The following is a 26291-nucleotide window of genomic DNA, read 5'->3' on the forward strand; positions in this document are numbered from 1 at the left end:
TTCCTTCCCCCTACATTCCTCTGGAAAATGATTGCTATTTTTAGAAATGCTTTTCCTCCTGTACTTTGACTTTAGCTCTTTCCAGGAAGGGGCTGCGTTTCTCCATCCTCAGGAGTCGGCTCTGTCCATCTCCCGTTATCACCTGACCTCCCCGGTACAGAAATGAGGAGTCACATTTCCCCTTTTACCCTCAGGTGAGAGGAGGTGCTGAGGCACCAAGACGACGACAGGACTGACCCTCCAAGGTTCCCTCTGAAATAAATGGATTCCTAATACCTTTGAAAATACGGTGCAGCAGCTTGACAACAGCCCCAGTCACCCGCAGCTGGCTGTGCTACCTACGCTGCCTTCTTATCTCCCTTTTGGGTTCTCCGACGCACCACTCCCTGCCCGTGTTTCCTTTTTTACGTCTGTTCCCCTTCCCTCTTTCTGGCATTTTCCTCTCCCACACCCAGAAGGTGCCAGTCCCAGGGAGTTTGCTGGGACCCAGCTGCTGGTATTCCCATGGGCTCCTACAGTCTCCAGCATCGCTGTGTAAATCCACCCAAACCCTTGAAAAGCCCAGCTTGCGACTCCCTTCTGAGTCTGCCTCAACAGCTGTTTATAAGCCTGGAGTTGGGAGCAGAAAGGCGGGGGCGGATTGGTAGTCCGTCATCAAATGTTTGCCATCTGTACAATGCTATCTTTTGTAAATACAGCAGCTAATGAGCATGCTGCAATCTGCAGCCTCATTTCTGCGGCTAGAAATCATAACAAGATTAACCAAAAAAGGAAAGCCTTCTGCACGCAGCGGGTTTGTGAGCGCTCAACGCCGCGCTGGATGCGGGGCGCGATGCTCCCTCCAGCCCCGCGTCGGCCTGAGCAGCCGTGCTGAAGGCGGCCGAACTGCAACAGCGGGAGGGCAAACGGGGCCGGACCAAGTGTTTCATGTTGTCAGAGCAACAGCGTGGCGCGGGGAGGATTTTGCCCGCTCCCTTTCGGGGGTGTGGGTTTCCCCCGCGGTGCTGCCCGCGGAGGTTCGGTTTCGCTCCGCACTACGTTAGCAGGGAAGTAGCTTTCACCTGAATGTGGCCCCGTGAGCAGCTTTTTCTGGACGGCTTTGAATCTCCCCGGGGCAGGGGGAGACGGCGGGGAGGAGTGTAGGGTTACAGCCCGGAGAGCCCTCCCCGCTTCACACACGGCTCTGGACAGCCCCTCGCGCTGCTTTGAGCCACTTCTGACCGTCCATGTTCATCGGTCTTATCCTTGCAGACTCCCTGCAGTTGCTCCCTCTGGGAAGAAGTAAGTATTTTCTTTTTTCTGCTGCTCCTGTAGTTGGGAAAATGAAGGCAGTGTCTACGCAAGGGAGGAACGGTGCTGGGGGAAGTGTTTCCACTTGAGCTGTTTGAGGTCTCTTTTCACATTAGCTCATCAGAGAAACATTTCCGAGGCTCTGCTCGGTTACGTATTAGCTCCTCTCTCCTCTGCCTAGCGGGCTGGTCCTGCCCAGGCTGACTGCTCTCCCTTGGCTGCGAGCGCAGTCGGGACGTGTAGTAAAATGCTGGTGACACCAGCAACAAGCACAGCCGATCTCCGCGCTGCTCTCGAGCGAGGAGATTTTCCCGATATCCATCTGAAAGAGATGCTGCTGCTCAGAGGGAGTCCCGGCAGCTCTGCCGAAAGCAACATTGCTGTTGGGAAGGCCAAATTTTGGCGAGAGGAGAGGCCGAGAAAGGGAGAGAGGCGCAGGCTGCTTTCATCCAGAGCGCGGAGGAGCTAGGGAAGCTGCCCGAGCAGTTTGTACACAGAGAGCCCAGGTCTCCTGACATCTCTCTACTCCATGGTAAGGTGTTTCCCAATGTTTGCAGACTCCCAGATAAGCAAGGGAGCAGAAGGATGCTGGCACTGGGGTGGACTGGGGCACCTTTTTTCTCTGGAGGGTGTGAAGAAGTCCATGAAAAGTTCAAAAAGGCGAGGGAGACCCCAAGGTGGAGGTGGGGAAGGGTGGAAGAAAAAGGAGGGGGAAGAGATTTCCCTGCCAGTGGCTACGGGTTACAAAGAAGAGGACCATGCAATGGCTGTTATCTGGTAGAGCAAACGCCCCGGCTTCCCCACGCTGCCTGGCTTCTGCCGGGGCCGTTGTGAAGCCAGCATCCCACCCGTGTCCCCTCCACCTCCTCGCTGTGATGACTGCCAGCATTGATGCACCAGAGCAGCGAGTCCCTGTGCCCCAGGGCTTCCTGCTTAATGCAGGACTGGAGTTTTAGGGTCACCCTTTTGCCAGCCAGCCCCCCTCAGGGAAACCAGTTTCCCTTGCAAAGAGAGGGCTGAGGTTAACTTCCCAGGGAGCCCAGGAAAGTGCTGTTCTTCAGCTTTTTCATTATGAGGGCCTGCACTATTTCAGCCCCCCTAATCTGTTTGTCAATCTAGAATATGAAAGCTCATCACAGTTTCTGAAAGCCAGCTCTATCAGCATTTTGATGGAGCTCGTTTTTGCACAGTGGAGGGGAAATGTTGCATCTGAGCTCCTTTAGGCTATGCTGCCTGGTACTGGTTGCTACCTTTATGACGGACTCTGCCTCCCTCAAAGCTGCTGCCTTCACCACCCCCCAGGCAAAATCTTAGTCCTAGTGAAGGTCATAGCCAAATTTTCCTCGTCTGTGATGGGGAAGCCTTTTGCCAACAGCTCCTTCACACCAGCTGAAGTAAATTAACATTGCACCATGGAAGTCAAACTGCTTTTACTGATTTACGCCAGCTGAGCCTCTGTCCTAAGCATATTAAAGTAAAAACTGAAGAGAAGATATAACTCTTTGGACCTGGGTTTCTGAGTTGCCTGATGTTGTGGTTTTATTGTGCCAATGAAAGTCCTACTGAAGCAGTGGTGGCACTGGCTTAGGCTTTATACGTGGCATCATGCATGAAAAAGTTGGAAGAAAACAGAGGGGAAAACACACCAGGCAACAGGACGATCTCTGCTACGCTGCTAAGCGACAAGGCTACGATGATGGCTGGGTTAAACGCCACTGCCTTTGGTGCGTGAAGACGTTGTTAATATTAACGAGCTTGTGCAACGGTGCCTGCCCCCAAGGGTATGCCGTAGATCGTTAGGGGACTTTAATTTGCGCTCTGGCAGCGAACAGGGCGATTGCTGGGAGGGAGGGAGCCGCAGCCAGAGCAGGGCTGGTTCCCCAGCCAGGGCTTGTCGAAAGGTTCTTACATCTCCTGCTTTTTTCCAAAGGCAACTTCCTCCTCTGCTTCACCTGCCTGTGATGGGAAGGATTTGTGTTGGAAGGGGCTCTGAGGTCAGCCGGCAGCTGGCAACCCTGCCCAGGGCAGGGTTTATAAAATTAAATATCCCCCTAGCAGTTCTGGGATCCTGGGCAAGCACCTGACTCCAGACAGCAGCAGGGAGGTGGGATGCGGGATCTCCCCTCCGTGGGCTGCCCCACGGGATAAGCCTCCTTCTAGGAGTGCTTAATTCACGCAACAAAGTCTCCCACTGCAAATTCAGCCCAGCCCTGGTATGCCGGATTTATGCTCTGAGTGAAGCCCATCCCTATCCACTGGGAACGTATGTATGTGTTTGCAGGTATGATACTCCTCTAGGTTTTCCTACCAGGGAGCGACTCGGTATTATGCAATCTGTACAGCTGCGGGAGGCTCGCGGCTACCTCTGCCCAACGGGAACGGTCCCATTTCCTCCTCGGGTAGCTGCAGCAGCAGCAGCGGCGAGCTGATAACCCCAGGGTAGAGGCTTTCCCTGGAGGTTTCCGTTTCACAGCGCGTGGGTAAACAGAGCGCTGCGTAGCAGCCCGCTGCCCGGACTGTGCTCACCCGGGCCGCCGGCCAGGGCTCCAGGGTCCCAGCGGTGCGAGGGAAACCTCCTGCCCACAGCTGCAGGACCATCTGCCGTTACCTAGCAGATTCACGCAATTTGCAGCCAGGGCTATATTTGAGCCTCTATATACATACATACATACATATATATATATATGTAATGTATACATATACGCACACACATGGAGTTTACTTTATCTGATGCAATGACTTGGGTTGTTAGACAGTACAGTGCTGCAAGTGGTATATCACTCGCAATAATAACAATAATCACCTTTTCTGGATAGAATTACTGGCTATACAAGCTGGGTAAATGGTATTTTGAAACTCCGGGTTGTGAACCTGTCATTGCTTTGAGTAAAAGCTCTGATCCTGAATATGTTTTGTAAACCGAGGAGGGGTCTTGTTGATGGGGTGTTTTTAGGTATGCAACAGAAAAGACGAAAAATGAACCAAAGCCTAAAGCAAACCCCTGGTTAAGGTCAATGCCACCTGGTTCACAGCTGCTCCCAAAGGCTTGCAGCGCTCTCAAGCCGTGTCTCCCCGCAGCATGGGGACAGCTACAGCTGATCTGCAGGGCAAGCCCTTTTTTTAGGCTAGCAGCCCTGAATCGAGGCCTTCCTGTGTCCTGCTGCATTGAGGCAAGGAAAGGGTAAGAAAGAGGAGTAAGTTTGGCAGGGAGCTAAGAAGCGCTGGTAAGACCGTGTGCAGCTGGGGGCTGGCGGGGCGGCGCGTTGCTGCGGTACACAGCACTCCTAGTAACGCCCGCACACCTAGTTACGCGTCCCGGCCGCGCTCGGGCTGTGCAGCAACGCAGCCCTCACCTGAAGGCATGGTAAGCAACCTTTCTGCAAAGAGCATTTTTAAAAAAAACCTAAGCATTTTTAAAAAGCTGCGTGCTTTCTGAAAAGCTGCTTAAAGGTGGCAGGTAGGCGTAGCAGCCGGAAAAATCAGCACGTGGTGGGCAGCTGCAAAACCAGAACTGAACTAATTCAAAAAGGCCCAACACTTGCTCTCATTTAAGCTATATTTCAGGGTCCATAGTTTGCACATTCCCTGACAGAATTCCTCATTACGCAGCCTAAGAACAATACAGAGACACTCAGAGATTTAAAACTATATAGTTTAAATACACTTATATAATTATGGTTTAGGACACAGCTAGGAAAATGAGCAAATAATGAGGAAATAATCTAGATTTAGATCAGAGCAAGGTAACATGGAGGGTAGCAGAGTGTTGTGGTATTCAAAATTTATCCAGTATTTAGCATGTGTTGTTGGGAAACAGCATAATTCTTTTCCCCTGGAATATGCACATTCAGGAGTTTGAGTGAAGGGGTTTACAAATTCATTCTGAACAGGTTATTTTAAACAGGTGAAATGGAGCAGTTGTAGAAAAATTTCTGTTACCAAAAGTAGAAGCAGTGTTGTTAGCATTCACTGACTTCTAGGTATTCTTCTGGCTGTAATACACCAACAAACTGGCAGAGGTTCCCCCCCCCCCCCCCCCAGAATTTGGCAAAAGCAATAGATACCAGTTCTGCACAGGGAGATCTCTACTATATAATACAGCTGTTTCCATCCCAGCAAGAGCATATATATGCATGTGCAAACTATTGACCCATTTATGCACCAACCACATGCCAAAATTTTAAACGCGGGGCTTCAGAAATCCCTTTCTGGGGGGGAGGGAGTTATATGGGTGCTCCGTGTCTCTTTTTGTTGCATGGATATACGTGTGGGCATGGCTCACAGGCCAGCAGATTTGATATTAATCATTTTATTATGCTACTAACTGCGTATTTAGGCACCTCAGTAATTTCCATAGGTGCTGAATACACAGAGGTCTGTACAAACTTTGGACATATCTGCAGACAGATAAGGCTGTAAGACTGGATATCAGCAGGGATAGCTCAAAGATATTTTAATTTGCAGACAAAACAAGAACTTTCTTGACTTAAGGGGAGTGTGGGTGTTTCTATTCATCTGAAGAAAAAGTTGGAAGAAGGAAAAAGGAAGAAGGAAAAGGGAAAAGGAAGGGCTTTTGTTTTTTCTTGCCTAGGATGTGCTCTGACAAGCTCTCTGATGCTAGAGGTGTGTGCAGGCTGCTGGGGGCTCTGGCAGAGCCGGGGTCAGCTTGCCATAATGCATCCTTTTTGCTTTCCAGCCCTTTTTTGCAGACATTTACCACCCGCTGCATCTGCCCGGCCCCCCAGCAATGCCAGGCTGTGGTGCCCCGCTGCCCTCCGCCACCAATGGGGCCACGCTGGCCGGTCTGGTGGGAGTCCCCCCCTTCCAGTTCCAGCCCAGGCGGGCCAGCGTGGACTGGCGGCGGTTCAGCGCCATCGATGTGGAGCGCGTGGCCCGGGAGCTGGATGTGGCCGCGCTGCAGGAGCACATCGCCAGCGTCACCTTCTGCAACCTGGACTCGGAGCGGTGTCCGTCGTGCGGGCAGCCAGTCGACCCCGTCCTGCTGAAGGTGCTGAAGATGGCCCAGCTGAGCACCGAGTACCTGCTGCACTGCCAGGAGAGCCTGAGCGCTGCGCTGGCCCTGCAGGCTGGGCGCCTCCAGGCTGCCCTCGATGAGCTGGCCCACGCAAAGCAGGAGGCGGCGAGGCGGGCGGAGGAGCTCAGAGGGGTGAAGGAGGAGAGCAGGAGGCGCAAGAAGCTGATCGCCACCCAGCAGCTCCTCTTGCAAGCTGGGGCTAACAGCTACCACAAGGTACGTGGCGGAAAGGGGATGGTGGGCCCCCTCGGGTCTCGTAAAGCCACCGTAAAGCACATCCCGAGGCTCTTCGCTGCATCCGTAACTGGCTGGCGTCTTGGGACTCTGAGGGTTGCCAGGATCAGACAGGGGTTTCATGGCCCCGCCTGAGCGTATGGTCCAATAAGGGCCATAAAACTACACCTACACCTAGTCCAGCATAAAGTCAGTCTGGTACCAAAGCCGTTACTGGGAAAGGTCAGTCCTGCACGCTGGTGGCTACCTGCACTGATGCATGGCAGGACCCCACCTCTGCTGCCCAGCAATGCTGCAGGTAACTTGGGGCCTGCTTGCCCCCAAACTTGCAACCAGCTGAGCACCAGCTCCTGCTCAAAGGAGGGGGCTTTTCGCAAGTCACCTTGCCCCAGGAAAATACCAGCCAGCCCTGCTGCTTTCCCTGTCCCCATTTCATCACATCTGCTCTGGGTTTGTTCCGTGGCAGCTTCACGGAGATTGCAAAGTCCTTGTTAGCTCAGAGGGCAGTTTCTTTTCTTGGGAAGGGCTGAGTCAATTATAGGTAGTCAGAGCAGCCCAGACCACTGGGGAGGAGGGTGTAGAGGGAGATCTTACAACATCCATGGGTCCTGGGGGATATCTTGTGGCAGGGAGACTTTAAACACCATATAGCCCTGTGAAAGATTTCCAGAAGCTCCTGGATTTGGTGGCCCTTTGACTTCACACAGGAGACACTCCTAATAGCTTTGATCTAATATACCTCTAATGCATAGGCAAGTCTCCTAAGATCTCCCCTTTTGCTTTAAACTAGCAAAATAATCTTCTTTCCCTTAGGTCAGGGACATGGGAAGCACTTCTCTCTGCAGATGCAAGTCCTCTCACTGGCTTGTTTTCCCTCCTCAGTGCCAGTTCTGCGATAAAGCCTTTGTGAACTACTCCTTCCTCCAAGCCCATGTTCAGCGCAGACACACTGAAGCCAGTGAGGCTGGTGAGCACAGGCAATTTGTCCCATCACTTCTTTAATGGGAGGGTTATCTCTGTTGGATATGGATGCATATCCGACTGGGGGGGTGGTTTAAAGACAGTTTCTTATGCCATGCCATTCCCAGTTCTGTATTTCCGTGAACATTTGGTGAACAATTTCTGCTCACCGCCCTTCCCTCCTCCCTCAAGCGTGGGCAGGCAGAAACAGGGACTGCACGCCCATTTGCAACCCGTCTCTGCCGCTTGTTTTCCCTAAGGATCATCTTCACCCAAAGAGCCAGCGGGACCGTGTGGGCCGAGCCTTGGTGGGGAGCCTGGGAGCCTTTTTTCCCCAGCTCTGCCGCTGCCTCCCTTGCTTGGGCGGGAGGGGGGGTTCGCCTTCCCTCTGCCCCATCGCTAGCAAGGAGCCGATACTCCTTTACAAAATGCTTTGACGCCTGCGGTGTAAAGCGCTGTATAAAAGCCAGGTAGCCTTGTTACAGCTTCGCCCTTACTGGGTACTTGAACTTGGCAGATGCTGGCTCGGCTGTGTGCTGGCAGCTTGAAACCGCAGCCTGGGGCCGGTGCAACACGACAGGCCGTTTCGCTCCATACTAAAGCAGGATGTTTCTCTCCCCTCCTCGCCCCTCAAAGCACAATCACAGCAGTAGGACCTTGCAAATCACGCCCTTTTCACCGTGCCCCTGCTTCCCCGGGCTTTGCAGAGAGGCAGCGGAAGAAGCAGGTGGAGCAAATGGAGGATGAGATTCAGGAGCTGAAAGTGAAACTGAGGGAGACGCAGCAGCGGCTGGAAGCAGAGCGAGACGCAGAGAAACTGCGCCGGGAGCACGTACGGGCGCGCGGGCGTTGCCGACTGTTTGGAGAAGGGGGGGGGGGGGGGAGAAGAGATAAATTGCACGGCAGTTTTAAAGCACAAATGAAAAATGCAGTTAAAAATGTTTTATAGTGGGAATCATGCTTATTTCTTTGGAAAAATTGCCCAGAAAATTCCTGTGGGAAATGCTATGTGGAAATAAGCACTGCTACACACAGGAAAGAGTGCCTGCCCCTGGGAGGCTGTACTATCTTAACCTTTCCTTTGTGTACAGGCAAAGCCTAAGTTCTGAGCAATGACTGGTGTAATGAGGTGGTCAGTGCTCATCACATGGAAGCCAGGGCAGAAGCTCCAAACTCTGTCCTGGCCTTGGTGCTTCTGCTCTGCAGCCAGGACACGTCCCGCTCTGAATTTTCCATTTCCTTTAGGAAACAGAGAAAGCTCGCCAGAGAGAAGAGGAGGGCAGGAGAGATTTTGAAAGGTGGAAAGAGGAGGAGAGGACAAAGCTCCACCAAGAGCTGGATGGCTTGAGGCAGCTGTTCCTCACCGAATTCAAGGACATTGCCAGCAGGAGCAGTGCCGTGGAAGGGGTGAGCGAGCACGCCAGGGTCCAATCCTGCGGCAGAGGCTCCTCGGGGCAAGTGACTCGGCCTCACACATGTCTTGTTGAGAGGTGCAGAGCATGGGGGACATCCGAGCTTGCTGCCCTGCCTGGTCCACACAGGCTCTCAAAAAGCCTCCTTTCCGTGCTGCTGGTGCATCCCCGGGATTTGGGGAAGGAGGCAGCAGCTGTCTGAGGTGGGACCGGTGGGAGGAGCAGCACTCATGCTGCTTCCCCTCCGCAGCACCAACAGCTCCTTCTTCTCCCCCCTACAGAAACTGCAGGAGCTGCAAGCCAGGAACATGGCAGTGTCCAACCTGGGGACCCTGCGGGACGATGACCGTGAGGAGAAGCGGCAGTGGGCAGCGACCCGGGCAGAGCTACGGGACGTGCGGGAGAGGATGGACGTGCAGGTGGGGAGTGTGTTGCAGGTGTCTTCATTATCTCTGTCATGCTCCCTCAGGGTGCATTTTGATGGTGATGAACCCACGTTCATGCATCTCTGTGCACGTCTGCTGGCATGTGGGTCAGCAGAGGTCTCGGCTTGGGTTCAGCTAGCAGCTAGGGACCAGCAATGACCTCCTGCAGAATGACAGCACCTGACAGTCCAAGTCCAGAGAGGGGACCTGAAGAGTGCAGAGGGCATGACCCCATCCCAGGTGACCTGCTTGCTGCATGAAAATCCATCTCCACCAGACCATTACAGAAACTCTCTGTGTGGAAAAACATTTCAAGTACCAGAGGAAAAAAAGAGATTTCCTTCCCCACATATCAGTTATCTCCTTCTATAAGGGCTGAAGAAGAAGGGGCTTCAACATGTTTGGTGTCTCTCAGCACTGAGAGGGTTGGGAAAGGCCTGTGCCAGCTCTGAGGCTCCCCAGCACGGCCATTACGGTGCCAGAAGGTCCTCCAGGACCTGAAGGAAAGCTAGGTTCTCAAAGCAGGAACACATTTGGGTGCCCCCACTGGTGAGAAACCCACAGCCTGTGGACTGAGGAGGGAAACCGCTTTGTGTTTAATTTGGCAGAGGGAAGAGTGGAAGCAGAAGCTGAAGGACCTGCGGAGGGAGCACCTGGTGCAGGAGGCCCAGGTAAGTGCCACGTGCCTCCTTGCCACCTCCTGGGTGCCTCACTCAGAAAAGGCTTGGACACTTCCCTCGTGCTTTTTCTCCATCTTAGCTTCAAACCCCAGAGACATTAGGTCTCCTCAGAGAAAGAGGACCTGTATCCAATTGCAGCTGATGGGAAGACACAAGCTTGCCGACACAAGGTCGGCTGTGCATCTTCTGCAAGGTCAGAGCTGCCCTTGGGAGGACATGTCCCTGCTGCTGCTGGCTGCCCCCCAGTAACAGCAGTTGTGGGTCAGGCCCTACTCAGACTTACACTGAGTTATGATCCAGAGGGAAAAGCGACCACTGGGAGTCTGCCAACAGGCTGCAGGTTGTTTTAGCAATTCAATAATGGACAAAAACCTAAAGAGTTTCCCTAGTTGGTAAAGACAAGAGACGGCTCTGAACCCAATTTTAGCATGTTAAACTCTTCTCGTTCCTTTTTTGTCCCTCTCAGCTGAAGAACGAGAACAAGAAGCTCCGTGCTGCCCTGTCCCAGGACCAGCGGGCAGTTACGGACCACTTCCGTCAGGAAATGGACACGCTCAGTGCCCGGCTTAGAGACCAGACTGAGGTCATTAAGTCACAGGAAAAAACGGTACATGACGCCTTTGCTCCACCCCTGGCTGCAGCATGTGGTGTCCTCTGTGTGTAGGACCTGGGTGTTACGTTCATGTAAGCTGCTCACACCCATCTGGGAACGTAACTCGGAGAAATGAAAGGTGACCAAACGATGGAGAGATCGTGTTAGGAAATGGTGGGTGGCTGTGGATGCTGCCAGGCCTGGAATGGGCAGTGACATGGTGATACCAGGGTGCTCGATCCATCCGTCTGCGTGGTCTCCTGTTAGCTGGGGAAGGCACCCCACTCCCTACCCAGTCTGCCTGACCCTAAAAGCAGGTTCAACATGTGTGATACAGTCAGAAAGAACATGTCAGATGTATTTTCCTGATTTAGGTGGCAGTGACCAAGTGCTGGGCCGCCCAGCAGGGATCCCCAGACAGTGCCTGAATTTTACACCTTATTATCCCTCTTCCCATTTCTTGACCCTCCTTTTTGCCACCCTTGTGCCTCCCTTTCTTTGTCTCAATCTCCTGCTTATGCTTATTCAGCTTTCTTTACAGCTTGGAAGTGCTCAGGCTAAAATATGGCAAATGAAATAAAAGATAAGTAGGCCTTGATTCATCAGAGTATTTAAGAAAAACTTGTTTCTTTAACTCTAAGCGGGCTTAAAATTCTTGCTTAGTTAAGCCTAGGCCTAACGTCAGGCTCATTGTATAACGCTTTGCTGCACTGGGATCTTTTTCCCACTCGTTAAGCACAAAGCATTACTTGAATTTTGGCCAACACAAACAATGCCCCCGAGGGGCTAGATCACCACTGCAACACTTCGTGTTGTGATTTGGAGCATCTTTTACTCTTTATCCGACCTGTAAATAACACATGGGTGTGACATGAGGGCATCCACTGTGCTAGTGTTCGCATTATGGAAAAGGAAGAACCTAGGCTTGGAGGTACGGTCTGTTTGCAGGAAAAAATATTTGGTGGGTGTGTTTGCCCAATTTAGGCCCCTGCTCTCACACACACAGCCATGCCATGGCTGCTGATGGGCTCGTCTGCGACCCAGCATGACCAGGAGGACAGAGCTGAAACTGGTCTTTCTCACTGGTAGTAGGGAGTCTGTCTAGGAATGAGCTATATTGTACTCTCAGCAAAAAAAAGCCTTTCATCCAGGCTTGCCATAGAATTATTTTTTGCTCCTTTTGTGGTGCTTTTAATAGTAATATTCCACTGAGAGAGGATAAGTTACCCCAAATTATAGAAGAAGAACTGATCTCTGAATGATGCCCAGCCTATTTCTTTACAGATCAAGCTGCTGTCTGCAAGCAAACCTGAAGGTAATGACTATGTATATTAAGGTGAATCAGTTTGGGTCTAGATAAATCTTCCATAGTTGCCAATAGCCATTCAGACACACTGTCTTCTTTCTGTCCCTCTACAATATCTTTGCTGGTTCAGGCAAGCAAGTGAGGAAAACATGCCATATCCGCTGCAGAGAGCTGGCTGTATGTCCGTTCACATGACACTGGAGCAGACATCTTCCAGACCCTTTAATATCAGCTGCAATAGCACAGACCGCAGAATTGGCTTGCTGGCAGAAAACTAACTCTCTTGGGTGCCTTTTGCATTGTAGACATACCCCAAAGGAGTTAGATTTCAATCAGGAGCTCACAACGAATGAATGACCTCTTCCTTCCCTTGCCTCCTCCTCCAAAATGATGCCAGTAGTTATTTGCATGAAAATAGGAAGTCAAAACACTCTGTGGTTTCTTCGTTTATCTGGGTTTTCTCTAATCAAGAGCCAGGGTAAGAAAACAGGGACTTCTCAGCTCCCTGATGCCTGTAGCACAGCAGCAAACCCAGATGTGTGCTGCTGTCCAGCTACTTTTCAGGGAAAAAAAAAAATAGCAGCCTTGAAACAGAGACACTAACAGGAAATCCCCAGCAGGTATAGCATTCACTCCAGACCCAAGGGGTGGCAGAGGGCTGCATGCGAGCACCGCTGGCTTTCCCTCGGGGATGCTCTCCAAGGGCTTGTAACCAGGCCCGAGCCAGTGCTGGATCTCCAAGACACAGATGTGTCTGCTCTTTGCTTACATGAGGAACAAGCTAGAGATCTGAGCCTGCTCCCACACAGGGGCCTCGACTCCCCCCTCAGCCCTCACGGGCTCTTTTCCGTCTGTGCAGTGACCGGGGAAGCACCCAAAGTGGCGTCTGCAGAAGAGTCATCAGAAGAAGGTGGGTACTGGTGGGATCCCTGTCCTCAAAGGGGTGAAGGGACCCATCAGCTTCCTCCCTGGTGGGCTGGGGCGCATTGCTGCACTGGTGCCAGCACTCGCTTCCCCAGGCCTTGTTTTACTCAGACACGGACGATGTCCCGCGTGGGAAGCAGAGGCTCCTGGAAGCTCTGCGGAGAAACCCCCACCTCCTGAAGCAGTTTCGCCCCGTCCTGGAGGAGACGCTGGAGGAAAAGCTGGAGAGCATGGGCGTGAAGAGGGTAAGTCTGCCTTTGCAGTGCAGCCCTGCTGCCAGTCCCGAGCTGGTGCATGGAGATAAAGACTGCTCTGAACTGCTTTGGGTTTTTTTGAGCAACTAAAGCACTAATAGACAGTAAAACAGTCCCTGTCTGGAGTAGTTACACCCCAAGCAGGAGACTGGCAAGGTGGAGCCGGAACCACACAGCAGCACAGGCAATAAATCATGGTGCTCCTGTCTCTGTTCAGCGAGTGTGACTGTATCATCACCTTGCCCCCTGCTCGAGCTGTTACAGCTCTCACTCCAGCGAGTCCTTCTCGCAAGCAGCCATTCATATGCTAAATAAACCAGGCCTTACTGTCTTCCAGGAAAATGCCTTGTAAAAGGAGGGTCTGTGAGGGCACAGCAGTCTGTATCATGGGAATTTCAAGGGGACTTTTACTGTCCGAGCCCTTTTCATGCCACGTATATTAAACAGTATCTCCTGCAAGTCTCCCCAGGCTCCTAGTGATGCAACACTACCACCTAGCACCTCGCAGAGCCCGTGCAAAAGCAGCGAGCATGCATGGCCGCACCTCTGCCGGAGACCTTCGTGTCTACCCCTTGCTCCTTTGAACAATGTTTCTGAGCAAGGCAGTGGTTGTGTTTTGTCCGTTGAGATTTGCAGGTCCTGAAGGCACAAAGAGAAAGGAGTGAATTAATGACTCCTGGTGTGATTGTTTCCTGGAGGTGCTTTTAAGGAGTGAAAGCCTCTGACAGGAGACCAGAGTGCAACTGAGCGCTCCTGGGTTTATTTTACACAAGCTGTGGCCCTGGCTTCCCCCCCCCTCTTCTCCCAGCATGTTATTAGGGAAGGCTGAGGTGGGCATTTGTGAGAGTCAGGAGCATCTGAGGTGTCTTATAACAGGTCCAGAGGCATACAACCCCCCTTCACTTCTCATCATTTCACATCTCTACTACCCCAGGACATTCATGGTTGCAAAACCTGCTGGAGCTATAAATACCTCCCAAGTGAACGTACTCGTACTTATTCTGTAGGCTACAAATTGCCTGAAATAGCTGGATTTACTGCTCAGTGGTCATTTACCCAGGCAGAGGAGGGCTTTGCAAGCAGGGGACTAAAGCCTCTTAGTGGCCTGTTTTCATGGGATAAGAGCATCCGTACTAAGGACAGGGTGGGCATCGGGCCTGTTGCAGCCCTTCTCAACTCAAGTGGGGTTCAGTGGGCTTGGAGCTTGCAGGAAGCTCGTGCAATAGAAGTGCTGGTGAGGACACGTTTCACTACATAGTGCTGTGGGAGAACAACGTCAAGCCCCTCAGCTACCCTCTGTTTTAGGTTGCCAAGGGGATCCCGACTCAGACCTACAAAAACCTCCAAACTCTGGTCAAGATTCAGCAGCAGCAGAAGGCTGAGAGATTTCCAGAGCTCCTCCGCTTGAGGGACAAGTTCATCCGAGCAGTCATGTGGAAAGTCAAGCAATATGAGAAGCTCGACGGTACCTTCCCTCAACAGCTCTCTGTCATCCCAGGTGAAGTGATCTCCTGTCCTCTCTATAAATGTACAGTGGGGCTGCAGGTCCCCACCTACCCATGGCCATGGGATGCTGTTCCCTCACCCAGTGGGGCAGCGAGTTGGAGAAAGGGCAGGAAAGGACATTTAGGGTGATATAAGTCTTCGCAGCTGCTCTTTGCATTACTGACCCTGCCTGGGCTGGCCTTTCATGCTCAAAAGATATCAGCTGTCCCAAAGAAGACCCAGAAAAGATCTCTGGCCTTCTGCCCAGAAGCTTATGCTTAACGAGAGTCATTTTGGCACTGGGAAAAGGGCTTACAAAAAGCCACAGAGTCCAACTGGTCATGCATGAAAGGGTGCTTCGCAAGGATTACCAGTAGAGTAAAATGTAGGTTGAGTGGTGGGAAAGGCCTGCCTAAGCCTGCCATTCCTCCCTTCCCATTGCGGGCCGGTTGAATAGCCCGGGCAGGGAGTTCGTCTGTCTGCATGTCTCTGGGGAGAGTCACAGCCTGTCGGGCTGCGAGGGCAGGGGATAGTGCGGCTCTGCCCGCGGGGCCCCCAGGACGTCCTGAGCCTGGGGATTCCCTTCAGTGGCATTCTGCAAATCCCTTTCCCCCCCTTTTCCTACCCAGTGTTGCTTCCCCAGTATGAGTGGGCAGCACGGCTTCCCCAGGAGCTGCACGCACAAGACTGCCTGGTGGTAGGTAGCGATTTTCCTTGCTCTTAATATTGCCTTCCAGCTCGAAGCAAAAAGAGCCCCTGGCCACTTCATCGGTCACTGCCATCGTCACAGCCCACGGTGAAGCTAGCTGCATCACAGCCTGCAGCCTCAGCAGCCCCCCAGCCGGCTCCTCGGAGCAGAGCCCGCACCACCCACAGCCCTCCGGGGACACCCCTAGGAACCACCCGGACCCTCAAGGCCAGCAACCCCACCAGCCCTGGCCTGGGACCCGTCCCACAGCTGAGGTGAGTCCCATTGCTTCCTTTCAGTCTCCATGCAGGTGGTCAGAGCCCCGGACCCTTGGTCACAAGCCTGGCCCCAGCTCCACTAGGTGCTATACAAACATAGATGTCCTCAGGAACTGCTGACCGGTGGGTGATGTGACACCCCAGAAAGGTTTGTTTGGAAGAGGAGTTTCCCTGACCCTTCGAGCAGACTCAAGGAACCCAGTAAAGTCAGACCTTAGGTTTTGCATCCCACCCTGTGGTGCTGGAGACAAATACAGGGCATTTTACACTTGTGTTAGGCTCTTTCTTCCCTTCCTATCATATCTTTGACGGGATGAGAAAATTCTTCTGGGTTTTGGAGCAAGAGTAGTAAGGATGCAAAAGCAAAGCCTGCAGAAACTGCAGACAACATGCATGGCCAAGAACGGGTGAGGAAAAAGAATTACTTGTTTGCTCCAGGAGGAAAGAGGAAGCCAGATGTAGGTTTTAAACTCAACCCAAGCAAGATCCAAACACAAGGCAAGTATGTGAGCTTGGGCTTGAGTACCTGTCAAAGAGGCCAGAAGGAAAGCGCTTGCAGTAGGCAGGTGTGACTGACTTGTCCATGGCAGGGGGAAACAGTGTGCATCTCCATGCAACACCCTGCTCGAGGACAGATCATTACAGCCCCCAGACTATCGCAGGACTTCCATGTAGCTGCTGCAGGAGCAGGTAGAGGGGGATACCAGTAGCAACAGGCCCAGTTTTCCCCCAGTTGTGGGTCTGGCCATAAGGACTTGTCTCCTGCTGCATGCTATGTCCAAGAGGTGGGTGCCCTGCTTGCTTTGAGTTGTCTGAGCCCTCCAGCCCCAGCTGTGTGGGACACAGCCCCGACTGACCCATCTCTCTCTGCGCACCCCGCTGCAGCCCACGTTCCCGCTCGGAAGTGTCGTTGGGATGGGAGCAAGCTAGCCTCTCCCCCACAAAGCGGAGACCTCCCACGAGCACGCAGCAAGAGCAGGCGCTCTCAAAAATGATGCCGGACGATGACACTGAATCCGATGGGTCTGCCCTGGATTCACCAGAGGAAACGGTTGGCCCAGGTATTGCCTGTTTTTGTAGTGACCGCTGTAGGTCATGCCGAATAACTGCCCATTAATTCAAATGGCCCCTCCAGCCACCTCTGCTGCGGTCAGTGCGTGGCTGCGGGCAGGCGGTCGCGGTGTGCTCCTCGCTCTGAGCCCTACACACCTGGGTCCATGGTGGGTGGCTGTGTTTTAACGTCAGGACGATGTGGTTAAACTACAGGGACAGGCCTGGTTGGCACCATCAGTGCCACCATGTCACTTTGTTTCTGGGGCTGAAGAGGGAGAAGTCTTAATCGTCTGTCCCCATGCTAGGACACGTGAATGGACACTGGTAGCTTTATCCTTCGGCAACTTCTGGCCCTGCCTGGAAGCCTGTGGTAACATCCCTTCCCACCAGCGATGGTGGGGAGCAGCTGAGCTGTGCTGAGCAGGATTTGCTGTGTGAATGCCTGGCTCCAGGGCTCCCATTTTAATGGGCTCTGCCCCATGCAGGGACAACCGTGTCTGCGATGGTGAAGGTCTTGGAGAGACGCCTGGACACGACAGCACAGAAACCAGCCGGGGGTGTGAAACTCTTCCCTGAGAAGAGCTCTGGGTCACCCAAAGCCAGCCAGCCCGCCAAGAAACTCCAGGTACTACCCCAAACAGCAAAGGGGGGGGGGGGGAAGCCTGAGGAATGCTATAGCAAAATGCTTGTCTTCATGACCATCCCATTTCCCAATGAGCCTTGAAGATTTGGATTTAGACACAGTGATGCTTTTTAACACTATTTCAGAAAAAAAAAACCCATGTTTTGCCCCCTTCTTAGCACAGTGTCATAGGACACAGTCTGTGCAGCAAGGAGTTCAGGCAGTTTACAGTGACAGAGACTTGGCCCTTGACCCCTTTCTCCAGTTACAGACATGTCCCTCCCCTAATGTTTGTCCAGTCACCCTCTTTGGAAAAATCAGTATTCATGCTATCGGGAGAACAACAATAAATGCTAGGGAATCAAATTGAGAAAAGGTCTCTGGAACAAATCCAGAGATAATTGCAGTGATGCAATGGCAAAATTATTAAATTACTAAACCGGGACTTAAATGTAACCTCAATTTATGGGGGAGAGTTGATGTAATTAAAGTACTGGCAGTGTTGGAATCAAATTGCTTTTTTAGGGAGGGAAAAAAAAAAAAAAAGAGAGAGAGAAAGCACTTTGCCTAAGAAAGGCCCAGCACAAAAACAAGTTTTTTTCATTGCAATGAGAATGAAATTCTGGGCCTTCATCTAGCAAAGTTTAAAAAAAAAAAAAAAAAAAAAAAAAAAAAAAAAAACCACAAAATTTATGGAATGATTTGCAATTCAGAGTAAAACAGAGAATCGGTCTGACCAATGTAAAAATTATGTAAAAATTAGAGCAAAGAGTGCTAAACTTGGTGCATCTGGATGTCACCCAGATGCATCATGGGATAAATTAGGAAATAGCCCCAGAAAAGCAGTCAAGCAGCTCAGCCCTTCCTGTGGCCTTCCTCAGGCCCCTGTGCCCACAGCCCATTCCTGGGCACCCAGCTTGCCAGCCCCACGTGGCCTCTGACCTGCAGAAAACAGCAAGAAAATGCAACAGAAATTCTGGTTGCTCCTGAGTTGCTTGTACGGGCCTCCGGGTGCAAATGCGGCCTGTGGTCCGGCACCGTCGCTCCCCTCACCGCATCTCCCCTGCACTCCCTGTCCAGGTTGCAGGTGACAGCAGTGACCTGGACACCTCCTCCCTGGAGGACCTCGTGGCACCCCGGGAGCCGCCGGCGGGCCATCGGTGGCCATCAGCGAGGCTCGGTGGCGATTCGGCAGGCTCGCCCGGCACCAGCGCCTGGAGCTCGGGCAGCACGGGGACCAGGGGCTGGTGACCCCCTCCTCCCGGGCAGGGCTCCCCGTTTCCCTGGGCCCAGGGGAGCCGCGCTGCAAGGTGACGTGACAGGAGAAATGACAGTCCTCCTTGGGAACAAGCAGCCGCCAGCAGCCACTTGATGGTGCCACAAGACCAGGAACAGGCAGCCACCGCTCGGCATCCTCCACAGGCTGCTGCCTGGGCTGCCGCAGTTTCTCTTTCCCAGTCAAGCAAATTACCCCAGTATTGGGGCTTTCTCAAGCAGCGCATAAGGTCTGCATCCTCCCTGGCCAGGTGCTGTTGTTCAAACCAAGGGAATAAATGCTTATCCATATAAATGAAGTACATTCTCCTACATCTCTCTGTATTTTGTATGTTTGTAGCTGTGCGTGAGACAATCTCGATCCTTCCAGAGGACAAAATTTTGTAGGTTTGAAAAAATACAGCAGGAAAATTGCACTGACACTTCACAATTACTCTTCTGTTTTCCAACCTGTGCTGCTGCTGGTTAAAATTTCTACTATTACATGTTTGTGGGGAATTTAATGCTGTGGAGCAGGAAGACCAGCTAGAGCTGAGCAGAACAGCAAAGCGAATTCATTTCATTTAATCAAATAGCAAAAGTGCCTTCCAGATAGGTGACTGCAAACATGCATAAATATATATGTATAGTATATGCACACATCCCCGCATATGTATGCCTTCACATGTGTGCTCCGTGTATATAATATGGCTCCTTATGCTGCATACCTCGAAACTTTGAACGGGAATCTTTCCACTTTAGTCTTTCAATTTCAAATAAGAACTATGACTGATTTGTATTGTTCATTAAGTTTACAATGCTATAGCCACACGTGTTACTTTATGGTTAATTTAACGGATGTTGTTCTTTTTGGTTAGTGTTGATCATAATGAATGCTGATTTCAATAAATTAACTGAAACAGGTTGTTTCACCAATGTCTTCTTTTGAATGTAGTTCACCCCTTTCAGGGTGCTGGAACTGGTATTTGTGAGAAAGAAATGACCCTTGTACTGATATATATAGTACAGGCACTGGGTAGGAGGGAGCGTTTGCCTCTTCTGTGTGTAGGGGTGATAGGGAGACTAGCTGCTGCCGTTGACTTTATGCACTCAACAGGGAGTCCAGACATGGGTGAAAAATACCAGCCAGGTGAAGAAAAACTTCTCTTGAGTTTGGGGAACTCCAAAAATACCTGTCAGCCTTGTGCTAAGAGAAAGGTGAAGTAAGTGCCCTGCAGGGTTCAGAGCCTGGGTGAACTCTGTTGTTGCCCCGATGGCCAGTTTTTGCCTCCAGACTCATCGCTGGTGTCATGGGAGGCAGCACGAGGGTGAGCACGAGCCTCAGCTGGATCTGCACCTTGCAGCCCGCACCCCTCGGCCGCATGCCTACCGCACGTGTCCTCCACTGGCTGATCTCTGAGTCCTCGGGGGGAGCTCAGGCTCTGCTAATTGAGCATGCCTACAGGTCGCAATGTCCTTCAGAACAGACCAAATGATGATACGGGACCTTGGGAAGCAATACCCAGCTCCGCAAACAACGCATGGTGCCTCTTTAAAAACATGCCCGCCTCACGCCAATGTGCTAGGCAGAAATAGCCAGTCTGATAGCCAGAGGGTTTCGCTGTTTTTCTTCCCGAAAGCTGTAACCGGTCAGAGTTAGTGGTGTACACCAGTCTCTGGGGGGTTTTAGGAGACTTAGGGGAGGGTCACTGCATATGAGAGATTGCCACAGGTTATTTTCCATTGCTAAGCTTTGACTGAATTTAACTTCATATGAGAAGGAAGTGATTAACTCTCATGAACATATAAATAGACGTACAGACAAGTCATTTTTATTTCAGATTGGACATTCTGAGCCAGGAAAGTTGAATGACTGGGGAACTTGCTCCCCATGTGCTACAAGTCGCAGCTAGCTACACCTCAGAAAATGCACCGTGGGCACGGGAGCACCATAAAGATTCAGTAAGGCCCCTTGAGTTACAGAGTTGATGGGCTCTGTCTCCAGACGTTATGTCAGACAGGAGAAGAGGAGTGGGAGAGGGGCCTCCAACGCTACAGCTGGTCAGCATGGAAGCAGGGCTTTTGTATCAAATTCTCTTGCCTTGCCTCTGTCAGAAAGGAAGATTTTAGTCATTTTTTTTTCTGTTGTTTTATGGACTCCTCTCCCAGAAAAGAAACTCCTTTTGTACCCCTTTCTTAGGGTACTGTCTGGTTTTTATCTTTTCTTGATGATGCAAAATTGGGCTACATCACAGGGTGCCTGTGACAGGCCTAGTGCCCATTAGCATCGCTGAGTGCTCTTGACATGCTACACAATGAGGAAGCAGCGGAGAACAGAAGGGAAGCTCCCTTAGCAGACAGATTATTGCATCTGAGGGAATTAAAAACAAAGCCAAACAAAACAAAGCCAATCGAAAGTGCGCAGTGGAAGAGAAAGTCAGAAGTGTAAGCGGGGACTCTCACTTGGAGTCGAGTTTAAATAGACAGACAGGTGTCCTGATAATTCCTTTGCACAAAGCTTTATTTGTAACAGCATTAAGAAAACAAATTTGTCTTCTCCCATGGGAGAACAACAGTTGAACAAAAGCTGAGTCCAAAATGAATTTGCCTCTCTCTGTGAAGACGAGATGCTGCAAGAGCATGAGACAATGTGACTTTGTTAACAGCGCAAGCAACGGGGAGGCAGGAAGGCAGGGCTGCCATGAGCAGGGACAGCCTGCGTGAATCACAGATGCCACTAAGCAGCAATGCACGTGTCCTGCCCTCTCAATGCTGTGTCTGCCACCACCTTGCAGGGCCTGAAACTGCCTCCCAGCTCTCTCACGCCTTTGCACCTGCTCCTCAACTATTTCTGCTGGCTGTAGGTCAAACCCTGCCCACTGCCGTGGAGTTACTGTGCACCATCAGCCCTGTTCCTTGCTAGATGGTCATAGTGAGGGTGGTGAGAGCAGGGTTGGGTGTTGGATCTGTGGACGAGAGTAGATTTGGGGGCTCAGCACCAGGGTACACCTGGCCGCATGAGGGTGGAGGCTCTAAGCCATGCTCAAAACCCAGATGCCTACTTGAACTGTCAAATAGGACCTGCAGCCCTCCAAGGTGTTGGTGGTTGGACAGACTCCTCCGTATTCCTTTATGCCCAGAGACTTTTCCTGAAGAGCTAAAAAACTGTAGTTTGATTAAATGGTGGAAGTTACAGCTCTAGCGTCACTGTGTGATTTGGCATACCAGGGCCTGGATACGTGCTGTCAGTACCTATGCCTTCACTTGGGCATGCCTCAGTTTTACGTTTCCTCCAATGCAAGCAGCATAATCTTCATCCCTCTGCCCTGACCTGTGGCTCCCCTGGTCATGCAATTCCACCCCTCTCATTACCAAACTGCTCCCTTATGTTCCTGCAAACTAAAAAGGCTTGATTTTCCACCCTCTAAATTTTTGGCCTTGTTTTCAACTCAGTGAAGTCATAGCTCTGCTAGTTGTCTGTAAGCAGGTCTCCAAAATCCTGCTGCTTACTTGCCATATTGGCACTAGGAGCTAGTACCCTGCTCTCTTTCACTGCTCCGTCACAGCTATGGTGGGACTATCATTTATTTGGCTTTGGACATAGCTTAACATGTGATACTTCTTCACTTAGGGGCAGTGTGAGCTTGATAAAGGCTCTACAGGCCTGGCCAGATTTCTTTCACACTGTGAAAAGTTTTCCATGAAACCTAGTGTCTCCCATTAAAAGTGTCTCCTCTTGCTTCATCCCCTCTGGAGCCCCAGGGAACACAAGTCCAGAGTCAGAAACATAAGAAACTGGCCAATTTAAGAAAAACAAATCACAGAAGTCGGGTTCCTATCTGAAAAGTGGATCTTTGCACTACCATGACAGATGAAAGGGTCCAAGAGAAACCTAAGGTTTTACTAATGTTAATTTAGCTGACCTCTGCTCAGCTTCCAGATTACAGATACTGTAACATACGGTCATACCATTAGAACATACATGGGACATATTAATGACCTGTTTCCCATGGGGGACAAAGCAGCACAGCTCCACTGAGAACGATGGGCCAGGCTTTTGCCAGGAGTGTAATGTCATTGGAGTCTAATGCAGTTCAAAAGAGCGTATTTTCCATTTTGTTTTTTCCCAATGACGTTTCTCTTTGTAAGACTGGATCTATTGATAATACTTTTATAAAGCATGAATATATGTGAGACAATTAGCAGATAATCAAACCACAGCACTAACTGTCTCTGAATGGAACACAACTCTCCCAAATAATACACAGCTGAAAAATAAAATAAAAGAAAAAATCCTATCAAATTTATTCAGCTGGAATATCTCACCCAGAAAGCTATTCTCCCGGAATATTTGGGGCAAGCACAGTGTCATAAATCTTAGTGTTATTAATCCGTAGACTCATTCATCTCTGTTCAGCTATATAAAAGCAATAACCTTGTCACTATAGGAAGGAAGATTGGGCTTTTAATTGCATATAGATTTCAGGAGAGTTCTTATCTCATAGTCCAATTTGTAGCTTCAGATATGGGTCTTTGCTTCCCTCGGTCAAAGTCCATGCAAATCTGCCATGCTCCCACATAGTTATAAATGTTCCAGAAGCTCAGAAAGAACCTATATAGAGCTCTCCTGGGAGATAATACACTCAGGCTTTTCACTGTGTGTTTTATTAGACAAGGCTATATTTAATTAGCTGCTCTGAAACAGTATATATATTTTCACTGTATGATCAAATTTATGGAAACAAAATCCTTTCAGACTGCACACATGCATGCTCACATGGATACCCAGCCAAGGTTTCCCTGACTTCTCTCTCTTGGCTCTTCCAGAGCTACCAAATGGGTCTTTTGCCCTCCAGTTCAATGCCTATAGAGACAAAGTAATTCGCAGAAGGTTTTCCCTCCTTCATTAATGACAACCTCAGGAGGAAATGTCTGATTTATTATTGGGGCCAAGGGATATGGAAAAGCTGGGCTCTAGTCTGTGCCTGTGGAAGTATTTGGTTGAGTAAAGCCTGGGACTAGGAGCTACTTATTGCTGTACAAATGCTTGAACCAGCAAGCTGGCACGTCCCGCTCACGCTCCCTCCCCAGTTTGGCCCAGCAAATATTTAACTGCCTCTCCCAAAGTGGAACTAGGCAGTAAAGCAGGATGGTGAGAGCTTTGCTTTGCAGTGCCTTCATGGGGCACCGCACCCCCCCCCCCCCCCCCACCGCTAGTGTGCTTGTCCCTGGGCAGCCGTGTGAAAGCTGTGCATCACTCCTTTGAGCAGCACTGTTTTGCATCAGTGCCGGATTTCAGAGCCCAAATTCCCACCCTGGGGCAGGGTGGTGCCTCCCTGCAGCCCTGGCCAGGGAGCCAGGCATGGTATGGGGTACTGAGGCCATGTTTTGAGGGGGTGGCCTCCGGGTGCTCCCCAGGCAGCGTATGTGCCCCAATGTCCCTCGTCCCCATGCGGTGGGTGCTTAGCACTAAATAGAGGCTCTGGGTGCAGCGAGGACTGTAACCCTACGGCATCCTCTGGGTGACGGGCCCCTTTGTCACGGCACAAACAAACAGCCAAGCCCATAGCTTGAAATAACCCTGATCCCCAGGGCAGCTTCCCTCAGCCACAGCCTCCGCTCCTGTTTGCTTTTGTGCACCTGTGTTACCTCCATTCAGGTCCTCTGGAAAACCCTCCACCCTGCCTGCACCAGGTCTCGGTGTGCCCTACCATAGCTGCACTCTGGGGCTAGTGTCCTTCACACGTGGCCCCAGGCAAGACGTCCGCAAGCACAGCGCTGCGGTACTTGGGCACCATGAGCCGCTACCGAGAGAAGATTAGGCTTTTTGTGGGAGCTTTGGGACCTTACTTTTTTCCCGCTCCCAAGAAATAATTAGGAACACTTTTAGGGTAGCTGCAGGCTTTTAGCAAGCAGAGCTGCAGAGGAAAGCTTGAAAATGGGAACTTTGTCTTTGCTAAAGACGAGGATCTTTCCTTAAGCAGGTGTTTTCAGCAGCAGACCTTTAAGGAAACAGATCAGTTCAGCTCAAAAGTAGATATTTCGATCTGTGTCCAGAGACAGGGAAACAACATGTGCTTTTTGCAGCAGGGCTGGGAAACGCAGCTCTGGGCTGCGGCTGCTCGTTCTCCCCATGTGGACATTCTCTGCAGGACTTTGCTTCCCGTGATGCATGATGCTGGCTGCTTGGGGTGGTGCACGCCAGGCGATAAGGTCTGCTTGGCCAGCTCGGGAGAAAGAGGGGAGTAACTGTAATATTGGGTGTTATTACACAACAAACAGACTCATAAATAAATGATTTTCTGCTTCAGAATTTGATTCTTTTCAGTAAAGTTTGCTGCATTAAAATTTTTGATACTGCAAGTTTTTGACCGTGGTAAGGAAATGAAAACTGGTGTTGGAAGATTAGAAATCTACTGAGGACAGAAATTCCTGGATACAGCTCTGTTTCAGCTCTCTGCTGTTCTCCATAATGCTCCTGCCTACAATCTTGTTATCTCTCTGCTTGCTCACACCTAAGTGAAACTGAGAGATAGCCGGTTCAGTGAGTTTGTCAGAATATTTGTGTTGCATAAAAATAAAATATAACTTTCAAAGGTGTTCCCTCGTGATTTTGTGTGTGTGTCCCTTTTTGTTCTAATGCAGTCAGAAACCTATATTTCAAATTTTTCTAGCTTTCTGTATTATTCGTTATCCTGTGTACCTCTACATAACTTCCACTTATGTGTTTCCTATCTAAATTAAACATTCCCATGCTTTTCAGCCCCTTTCCAGTGGAAACTGGCAGGAGTGAGAGCATACCAGCAATTTTTTTTGCTCTCCTAAGAACAATGAGGCATTTAGAAGTATTTAATAACTACCTTGAAAGTCAAGCAGATGTTGAACTGACTAGAGTGGCCCCAAACCTGTAAAGACCCAAATGGTTGCTTAACTTCACTCCTCAGTAAGCCCAGTGAGTTCAGGGAAAATGTTTGCTTACGTACGTTTAAATAGAAGCTTAATGTTATCTGAGCAAGGACCTATGATTTCATTGCCTCAGTGAGTTGGGGTCTCCTGATGCTTATTTAACTACTCTTCTGATAATATTGCTGTTGCACCATATTACTAATAGTGGGAAAAGTGAGAGCTTGCTTGTTTCTAGTAGTTAAACAAGGGTCACTCTTACCAGTAATCAACAGACCAAAGGATTAAACTAGTTATTTGGAGATTGGAGCTTGTGATTCCCAGCACACTGAGTGGCAATGCCTTGATTTTCCAGCTGGAAAAATACAGTAAATGCTTTTGGTTCTCACCCCAAGCACATGAATCCAACCCGTGAGGAGAACTAGCAGCCATCTGCAGCTCCCCTAGCTGCAGAAACCTCCCATGGTTTGCATTGCAGGTTCTCCATGTGCATACACAGCAAAAGAGCTGTCCATTAATAGATGACTTATTGCCTTTTAACAGAAGGTATGAACATGTTTTACTGTCCAGGTGATGGGCTGCATTAAGACCTTTTAGATTTCTTGCAGAATTATTCTGGGTTTTAAACTGGCACCTACTGGGATCCAATCCAATCATTAATTTATTAAGCTTCTGGAAGCTGAGATGGCAAATTTTGATATGCGCTCCAAGCTCTATACACAGATCTTTCTAATATAAAGATGATCAAGGACAGTATTCTTAAAGCGTTCATAGCACCCTCTTTAAAGAAAACCGACTTCACAAAGTGAAAAACAAAGAGAGAGAAAAGAAATTCTGGAAAACTCGACATTATAAATCGTGTTGTTTTTCATATACTGTTTATAAAAGAAAAAAAA

The 26291-nt window shown here is 50.4% G+C and overlaps 1 protein-coding gene across 3 annotated transcripts; it reads left to right on the forward strand.

The window, feature by feature from the left end:
• The first annotated feature begins 797 nt into the window (after positions 1 to 797).
• DZIP1L (DAZ interacting zinc finger protein 1 like) lies at positions 798 to 18634 on the forward strand. Of its 3 annotated transcripts, none has more exons than XM_026100584.2 (16): positions 798 to 1281; positions 5987 to 6541; positions 7373 to 7526; positions 8227 to 8351; positions 8765 to 8926; positions 9213 to 9350; positions 9965 to 10027; positions 10503 to 10643; positions 11913 to 11943; positions 12794 to 12844; positions 12970 to 13103; positions 14418 to 14610; positions 15335 to 15560; positions 16449 to 16624; positions 17102 to 17241; positions 18319 to 18634. In XM_026100584.2, exons 2-16 carry the CDS (start codon positions 6038 to 6040, stop codon positions 18487 to 18489), a joined length of 2409 nt encoding a protein of 802 aa, XP_025956369.2. In that variant the 5' UTR covers positions 798 to 1281; positions 5987 to 6037; the 3' UTR covers positions 18490 to 18634. The 3 variants fall into 3 exon arrangements, with proteins under 3 accessions (XP_025956369.2, XP_064373148.1, XP_025956370.2); XM_064517078.1 differs by lacking the exon at positions 798 to 1281 and adding an exon at positions 3140 to 3571; XM_026100585.2 differs by lacking the exon at positions 798 to 1281 and adding an exon at positions 3141 to 3571 and having other exon boundaries at positions 7442 to 7526.
• Positions 18635 to 26291: the final 7657 nt, after the last annotated feature.

The sequence above is a fragment of the Dromaius novaehollandiae genome, chromosome 9 (assembly GCF_036370855.1).
Source record: "Dromaius novaehollandiae isolate bDroNov1 chromosome 9, bDroNov1.hap1, whole genome shotgun sequence".
Classification (NCBI taxonomy): domain Eukaryota; kingdom Metazoa; phylum Chordata; class Aves; order Casuariiformes; family Dromaiidae; genus Dromaius; species Dromaius novaehollandiae.

Excerpts from the sequence above, each read along its gene's own strand:
- DZIP1L (XM_064517078.1), top strand. Across the intron at positions 10,028-10,502 it reads ACCTGGTGCAGGAGGCCCAG|CTGAAGAACGAGAACAAGAA; the intron begins GTAAGTGCCACG and ends TGTCCCTCTCAG. Across the intron at positions 15,561-16,448 it reads GGACCCGTCCCACAGCTGAG|CCCACGTTCCCGCTCGGAAG; the intron begins GTGAGTCCCATT and ends ACCCCGCTGCAG.